Source organism: Bicyclus anynana, chromosome 9 (genome assembly GCF_947172395.1).
Source record: "Bicyclus anynana chromosome 9, ilBicAnyn1.1, whole genome shotgun sequence".
NCBI classification, from domain to species: Eukaryota; Metazoa; Arthropoda; class Insecta; order Lepidoptera; family Nymphalidae; genus Bicyclus; species Bicyclus anynana.
The window spans coordinates 8,512,473-8,521,384 of NC_069091.1; the positions used below are offsets into that span (position 1 = coordinate 8,512,473).

Genomic DNA, 8,912 nt, shown 5'->3' on the forward strand with positions numbered 1-8,912 from the left:
CGCCGTCGGTCGGCAAACAGGGAGTGGTGGCTCGCGAAAAAGTCCTTTTAAAAATGTTGCGGCACGTACGGGAAGAAAAGCTCCATTACCGTCGAGCGGGAGACTGTTGGCACAGAGATCTAAATCAACGGGAAAATAAATAAATCTGGAGCTGTAAAATTAAGCTCCTTTTAGATTTTTTATATTTCAAATACGCTTCGTACCTTAGTGTGAGAAACTTTTATCTTATAAATCTATTAAACGACGCCCGCGACTTCGTACGAGCAAATCGGTGTAAACATTCATTAGTAAATATAATAATTAAAGTTTTCTTTTTTTTTCTTGTTCTTTACTAGTTACTCTTGACTACAATCTCACCTGATGGTAAGTGATGATGCAATCTAAGATAGAAGGGGGCTAACTTGGTAGGACGAGGATGAAAATCCACACCTCTTTCGGTTTCTACACGACATCGTACCGGAACGCTAAATCGCATTGCGGTACCTCTGTGCCGGTAGGGTGGTAACTAGCCACGGCCGTAGCATCCCACCATCCAGACCTGGACTAATTAAGAAAATCTCAATCGGCGCAGCTGGGGATCGAACCGGGGACCTCCGTCTTGTAAATCCTCTACGCACACCATTGCGCCACGGAGATCGTCAATAATTGACATATAATTGATATAATTAGGTACAATATAATGTCGTTCAATATAATACTTATGCTATCCTTATAGACAGATATATGCTAACGCAGAGTATTTTGTAAAACTGAACGAGGAGTATTTCACCAACCATTGTTTTATTATATCTCGAAAGAATTAGGCAGCGTTTTCGATAAATGCACTTGTCATATTTCAACCGGTGTGCACAAAATCTTTATAAATTATAATTTATTTTAACTTTCCTCATGAATCTCTCTATCTATTGGTGAAAACCGCATAAAATTCATTCAGTAGTTGATCGCTAATATACAGACAGGCGCGGCATAGAATTTTCCTTTATTATTTAGGTATTAGGTATTAAGTATAGAAAATAAAGACCATATTTGTAAAATATTTATTCAACAAAGTTCATATTAAAATAGAGGTAAATTTTAGGGTAGATTTGCTAATCTCTGTATCAGAGCGGCATACAGGTCGATTCCTTCCAGAAAAGTCTCCACAGGTAGGTATTCATCTACATCGTGGGCTTTGATTTCTGTTTTCCTGTTAGTCGTGAACCCGATAGCTGGTATCCCAAGAGCACGTATTTCCGCCATGTCAGTAGTACCTGGACTTACTACTGGCAATACAGTCACATTTCTGCAAATAAAAGTAACAAGTACCTAAGTATAAGTTACAGTTGCAATCTTCTTATATCGTATTCTTATATCGTAGATACACCACCTAATTATCTAAAACTAATTTGAATAGTTTTCCGAAAATTCCTAGGATGACCAGGATTTTTTTTAAAACCTAGCATCTTAATGCAAAAAAAAAAATTATTGCACTCAAAGCTTGTTCTACAAAAAAAAAAAAAAAAAAACATTATTTATAAAAATAGTACTAAAGTACGATGGTAATTTATTTCGTAGTATTTAACAAAAATTACATCTTTAAAATCATAATTACAGCAGCTACAGGACTGAAAAAACTTATTCAAGAATTGAAAAATCCAAAAACACATAACTTGGTAGGTAAATAGATTTTCCATTGTACATTTCCATTGTACATTACATTGAGCACATATTTCTAAAAAGTACTTGAAGCGCCCTCAATTCATGTATTTATTGTCTCTGCTCAGGCTATAAATTATTAACCGGTTGCATAATAGGGGTTATTATAACGCACTAGCGCATTATAAAAAAAAAATACAAGTGACGCATAACGAACGAAGTGAGTTTTGTATTATAGACATTCCATTTATGCAATAAATAAATAGTAAGGGCCTACGCACACCACGTTTTTTAAACGCACCGTCGACGCGCGTTTTAGAAACGTGCGGCTTTTATCCTATACAGAGGTTTGTTGTCGTTTGTTACACGCGCGCGTTAGCATCGATACAAGCGGGCGGTGACGGCGCGTTTAAAAAACGTAGTGTGCATAGGCATTATGATAAACTAGGGTAAGAAACGATGCCTAACTTGGCATTAAAATACTCGTGAAAATGCACTTTTATTTTAATAGCGCCTATTGCAACCATTTCATAATCTTTTTAATACGAGTACGTACAAACTTTTGAGTGTGTCTCGCATTGCCACCCAATATTTGTTGGTGTCGTCGACTGCAGTTGATGTTGACGATGTCATTCGTCTTACATACTCCAAACGTGTATTTTTGCCGAGTTTTGACATCCAAGAATCTATCTGAAAGTTAAATATTGATGACTTGAAAATATAATAAAGATAACCAATCGTTATTATATTTTCCTTAACATACAATGAGAAATTGTGTCACCGTTAATGATTAAACTTTAAGGGTTTCTAGTAAAGTTGACCCATAAAGCTAAGAATCTGGCACCTGGCGACATGATACCTCATGATAACTTGTAGAAAATATAAAAAAAATACGTTTGCAATTAAAAATCTGGGCTTTTGAATCCTACTACCTTTCTAAGCTAAGTTACGGTAGAAGCACGAGCAAACTAACAGCCTTCATAAAATAATAAAGGTATGTATATTCTATGTTACATCTATCTATATATGTATATCCAAAGGATAATTCCTGCCATCCAAAGGGATAGCAGCGCCAATTAGATGATGTGTATTTCTTATAATTATTTTATTTATTTAAAATTTATTCATTCTTAGTTTTAATTAAGTGTAATTTAATTTAATTATATTAATTAAATAATTCTGGTAGGTATGTCTAGCTTCTTTTTGCAAGGTCTCGTTCTATAAGCCTACCTACCAAAACGGTTTGTTGGTAAACATTGCATTTAGATATGGCAATATAGTCGAGTCAATAGAGCATTTTCCTTCAAAGTCCTTATGTACAGTATAAGTTAATCTACAAGAACCACATATAACTCCTTTGAAACTATGTACATATTTGATTGACAATTCAAATACAAGTAGAACTCACCACAGACTGAAATTCAGAAACTTCCTCTTTAACTGACAACCTTACATCTATTACTACCGTCATTCGACTAGGGATTACGTTGCCAGCAATGCCACCCTAAAACCAAAAATAAAGTAAGTTAGTACCTAAGTAGGCATAGGTAGGTAGGTGGATAATTAAATACAATTTAAAATTAACTGTCAACTACCTCCCTGCCAAATTTCATGTTTGTTGCATAAAAAATTAAGGGCTTTCGTACAAACTTGCGTGTGCCTTTAGTACCTCCCTAATCCGGCCCTGACGCAAAATTGGTTTGTAAAAAACATATACCCGTTATAAACTACCTTCCTACCAAATTTCATGTTTGTAGCATGAAAGATGAAGGACTTTCTTTCAAACATGCAAGTCTTTAGACCTCCTCAATCCGGCCCTGTCGCAAAAAAGATCTGTAGAGGATGTCTACAAACTATAAACTCCCTGTCAAATTTCAAGCTTGTAGCCCATTCCACCCTTTAGGGGTTGAATTTTTTATCCCTATTGCATTTTACATTCTATCGATAGTCAATGTAATCTATTACCGTAAACGAAATTTGAGATATGACGGACTTTCATACAAAAAGTTCAACCCTTTTTTAACCCCTTAGGGGTGAAATTTTTGAAGTTCCTTTTAAATGGTAGACAAAGCGTATGAAGACCATTTTTACAAATATAACTTGTTAAATGACTGATTTTTAATTTTTTCACAAATTTCAACCCCTTTTAGCACTTTACGGGTTGAATTTTACAAACTCTTGAACCACATTACATTTACAGCTTTGAGAGTAACAGTGAGGTTGATGATGATGATGGCGAAAATTCTTACTTTTATCATGTTAATGTTGAGACTGGTGTAACCCCCAAAATCGGTTGCAGCTTTCGACTTCATTTTCTGCGATTGGTGATCTCTATAAGCCTGTGCTGTGTTTATCAGTGTTTGGACCTGAAATACAATGATTATCTATTTAAATAAAAATGAATCCATATATCCCTTGGTCACGCCATCACGCGTGAACGGCTGGACCGATTTCACAATTTTTTTTCGATGAGTTTGTTATTGTCAGGAGAAGGTTCTTATATATATATATATATAATAAATAATATAATAAATATTAAAAAAAATAAAAATTGCGCGGAAAATTGATAATTGAAAAGCGCGGTAAAATTTTTTTAAAACTGTAGCAATGTACAAAATGTACAGAATTCGTATTATAAGTATAGATTCTAGATGGCGCTAGTACTACTCTATGCCACGGTAACGTTTGATGTTACAAATGGTATAAGTAAAATCTTAAATTGCGTATAAATGTATTTACCTGCTCAATAACACTTCCAGTTTTCAAAAATGATCCGTGACCACCTCCACCTTGGATCTCAAACTTCATTTCTAAAAGTGAACAATAAGTAATGATTTTAAACTTATTTCGTGGTTGTTCATTATGAATATTATTTAAACGGGTACATACCATAAATAATATCGACCATACCATAAGAAATATCGACATTAAAAATATCGACATTAAAAAAAAATAGCCTGGATTTACACATAGACTACTTTTTATCCCAGAAAAATCCATGGTTCCCGAGGGGTTTGTGAAAAACTAAATTTCTCGCGAACGAAGTCGCGGGCGTCCGCTAGTATAAAATAATATCAATGTTAAGCCGGTCAATGATAATATCAAGAATGGCGCGCTCCGGCGCCGCACCGCAGACACACTTTCTGCAGCGGCGCCGCACACCACGTGTGTACAGTGATGGGGCAAAACGTCTCCGGCGTCGCACTGCATCGTGTGGCTTCACTCACTCCCTCGTTTTATGATCGCGATTTTAGTATGAAATTAAGAGAAAAACCCTTACATGAAAAATAGTAAAGTCCCAGCTGAAAATCAGCGCTACATGATCTATTTAAAAAGGGCATGTAGCAATATGCTGAGCAGAATTTTCACGCATCGCATTTTAATTTGAGTATGTAAAACATATGTGGCATAATATTTAAATTAAGATATTTTCAGTGTCAATCAAAATAATCCTTACGCCAGGGTCTCTTGTCGACGTACAGTGCGTACAATACGTCGCTCGATGACGGCATTCCTTCGTCCAAAGCGAACCCAACGTTCAAAGCCTGAAATTCCTTTGTCTTGGCAAATGGTACCATCCCTTTAGAACCTCCGGTTTCTTCATCTATAATATAAATCATAATAGTTGTTACTTATTACTTCGGTAGGACGTAGACTAATACTATTCGCCCGTTCTTAGACCTCCTCAATCCGACCCTATCGCAAAATTCGTTCTTAGCGGATACGTACTAGATTATAAAGAGGTAAATTTTGTAAGGTTGTAGGGGGTAATCTGATGAATCTACTGAACTGATGTTAAAAGTTCTTTTACCAATAGAAAGTCACGTTATATGTGGGAACTACGGAATAGGAACTGTGAGAGGGAGGGAGGTAACTGCTAGTTAAGAAGCTGTGTGTGTAGTTAGTACCTTGCCCAAATACTTGGCTAAACATAAAAAACTTATGTATTTTTATAATTTCATAAAAAGGCTCAGAGTCACACAGCGGGCGATGAAACAAGCTATGCTAGGAATATCTTTGCGTGATCGAAACAGAAATGAGGATCGATCCGCAGAAGAACCAAAGTCACCGACATAGCTCAACGTATCGTGAAGCTGAAGTGGCAATGAGCGGGGCACATAGTTCGAAGAGTCGATGGACGTTGGGGTCCCAAGGTGTTAGAATGGCGACTGCGGACTAGAGAGCGCAGTGTTGGTCGACCCCCCACCAGGTGATCTGACGACATAAAGCGAATCGCAGGGATTCGCTAGATGCAGGCGGCTCAGCATCGTGATGTTTGGAAGTCCCTACAAATGGCCTATCTATGTCCTGCAGTGGACGTCCATCGGCTGATATGATGATGATAATTTCTCAGAAATAATATGACACATAATGCCCCCAGTAACACAAACTCAATATGTGATATATCAATAATTTTTAAACATCTACCCCTAAATGGTTAAAAATAAAAAGGAAGTAAATACCTGGCATTACTGTCACATGCACAGTTCTTTCCAAAGTGATATTTTTCTCCATAAGCTTTCTGATAGCCTCCAAGTATTGAACACCATTGGACTTACAGTCTTGTACTCCTCGGCCGAATAAATTACCCTCCTCGTCAATATGAGCCGAAAATGGAGGGTACTTCCATAGTTCCTGATTTTAAAATAAACAGGTACATTAAGACCACGCCAGTCATATCTTTTTGTTATTTTTAATAAGCTCATCACGGTAATCGAGAATTGAAATATTGGTCGACTTCCGGTTTATCATTATCACCTAACTTTATCATTTACATCTAATTGTGATAATTACAGGGCGTATTGGATTTAAGTTTAAGCTCAGTTTAAGTACCTACTTACATTAAGTAAATAAACCGTCTAAAAACCTTAATACTGATGTAAACTGACTGATTTCTGACGATATCATACCAGATCACATAAACGTTAATAATAACATCAAAAATTAGCACACTTATTAAATTAGCATACTTTCATAAGTATTACTACTAGTACTAATTTTACAAGTGTGCTAATTTTTGACCTCAATAGCTCAACGGCAAAGCGACCGGGCTCCTCGCCGAGAAGTCGTGGTTTGATCGCCGCCTCCTATTCCATTCTTAACACAATACGAACTTTATAGCTTGGCAAGTCCGTTGATGACACTCCCCTGATATGCGGGCGACGGCGGGAAAGGCGTGCACGGGCGTGAGGTCGTGCGCGCGGGGTAATGAAAGGACTGCGCGGGGTATGAAGTCGTGCGAGCTGGGCTTCGCTATCCGCCGGGCCATCGGGAGTGTTACGAACGTATTTGCCAAGCTATAGTCACGTTTAATATCTAATAATAAAAATGGCAAATATTCCTTTTTTTATAAAAGTTGAGCTACTTACATCATCTACGGGGACGACATCTGAATGCGAATTTAACATTATACTTGGCAGCTCGGGTTTGCTCCCGATTAGAGTGAGGACGCATATCGGCAGTCCGCCTGGTCGATGCACAGTGAACGACAAATTTAGTTCAGCCGCTTGGCGTCTCCAAAAATTTACTGCCTTTTCGGAATTATCTGGACACACACAATATAATATTATCTACCCATAACTAGCTGATTTTCGGAATGTCTCTACTTACAAAAGCCAAGCTCGATGTGGAAAGTTTATCAACAAACAAATTTAAAAAGAAGGATAAATTTTTAAACTTCTCTTTGAATTTGTTTGTTTGCATATTATTTCTAATTTGTTTAAAATAATGTATTGTTTTTTGTTTTTTTTTTTATAAAATGGTATTTAAAACATAAATTAAATAAATATTATTGTTAGGCGTAAATTATGACTAGCTATTTTTAAATACACTAATTTATAGTTTGTTTGAATGGAAATAGATTTTACTCGGGATTAACACATAGGCTACTTTTTATCCCGAAAAAATTCATGGCTTTCCGAGATTAGCAAAACTGATGATTTTGATGATATGAATGTTTGTTACACTTTCACGCCTCAACTACTGAATCGAATTAGCTGAAATTTGGTATTAAGATATATTATAGTCTGGATTAACACATAGACTACTTTTTATCCCGGAAAAATCCATGGTTCCCGAGGGATTTGTGAAAAACTAAATTCCACGCGGACGAAGTCGCGGGCGTCCGCTAGTATATTATAATGTATTTACATTGTACATGTTACTCACCGATGTTTTCTGGATCGCTAGTATCTATCTGAAGGTACTCCTGTAACCTTTTAACCGCTGGGTCATTTTGGACCCCTGGAATAGTACTGGAAACGCATAAATTAATTAAAACTAAGAACGCGAAGTAAAACAACATTCTACGCGTAGCACAGTTCTTAACAGCACAAGAGATAATAATGTAATTCTATATTTTAGAATAATAAAATAACAAATTAATTAAGTACCTATTTGTCATCATAAGATAAGCTATACTTCGGTTACTTAGAAAACAATATATCTAAAGTAATTAAGTTAAACAGATTACATTAACAAAGTGACCCAAACTAAGTAGATAATGACAACTCTAAAGACAAACGTTAATTAAAGATTTCTTAGTAGGCTTATAAGTTTAGATTAAAATAAAATGGCTAATTAGCCAAATTATCAAATGAGTTAGCTAGATCGTAACTAGGCTTAAATAGGTTATAGCATTAAAAAATACAGTCACAACCACTCTTCTCCTTTACGAATGTCAAATTAGTAGGAACTAATGGCAAATTGAAATAAACTGGTATACCTAAAACTGGTTAACCCTTCAATGTTAAGGTTTTTTATTGATTAAAAAACACAAGTTGTATAAGCACAAGTACCTTAAGTACGCATTGGTAGAGGAAACAACTAACAGATCCCAAGACTTGTGACCTAGGGTGAAGGTTTAAAGCTAGGTACTTTTCAGAATACATTAACACTCACTGCACTGTCCGACATGTTCTCCAAACCCACGCTAAGCAATTTGTGATCAACTAGACCGCCCTTAGACCTCTTTAATCCAGCCCCTACAGAAGTATCGCTGTAAAAATTAAGTAAATTCTCCCGTTTTCCCAACATTTCCCTTCACTGCTCTGCTCCTATTGATTCTATCGTGATGAAAAGTATACTATAACCTGCCCAGGTGTATGAAGAATAATTGTATCAAGTTTCGCTAAAATCCATCGAGTAGTTTTTTGTTTCTATTACGAACATACAGCCAGACAGACAAACAGACAGACAGATAAAAATTTTACTGATTGCATTTTTGGCATCAGTATCGATCACTAATCACCCCTTGATAGTTATGTGGAAATATATTT

The 8,912-nt window shown here is 36.2% G+C and overlaps 1 protein-coding gene across 1 annotated transcript; it reads right to left on the minus strand.

Annotated features, from left to right (window-relative positions):
- Positions 1 to 1,021: 1,021 nt before the first annotated feature.
- Positions 1,022 to 7,983, minus strand: LOC128198365 (aminoacylase-1A-like). Its single transcript, XM_052883445.1, has 9 exons — positions 7,804 to 7,983; positions 7,005 to 7,180; positions 6,099 to 6,270; positions 5,093 to 5,239; positions 4,375 to 4,445; positions 3,885 to 4,001; positions 3,044 to 3,139; positions 2,192 to 2,325; positions 1,022 to 1,282 (listed from the first exon to the last, which is right to left on the minus strand). The coding sequence occupies exons 1-9, from the start codon at positions 7,937 to 7,939 to the stop codon at positions 1,075 to 1,077; spliced, it is 1,257 nt and encodes a 418-aa protein (XP_052739405.1). The 5' UTR covers positions 7,940 to 7,983; the 3' UTR covers positions 1,022 to 1,074.
- Positions 7,984 to 8,912: the final 929 nt, after the last annotated feature.

What these genes read in the sequence shown, in the direction of transcription:
- LOC128198365 (XM_052883445.1), bottom strand. Translation starts at nt 7,939, where the DNA reads ATGTTGTTTTACTTCGCGTTCTTAGTTTTAATTAATTTATGCGTTTCC. An exon ending in CGTCGACAAGAGACCCTGGC is followed by an intron (nt 4,446 to 5,092) that starts GTAAGGATTATT and finishes GTTCACTTTTAG; the next exon opens with AAATGAAGTTTGAGATCCAA. An exon ending in CGAGACACACTCAAAAGTTT is followed by an intron (nt 1,283 to 2,191) that starts GTACGTACTCGT and finishes TTTTATTTGCAG; the next exon opens with AAATGTGACTGTATTGCCAG.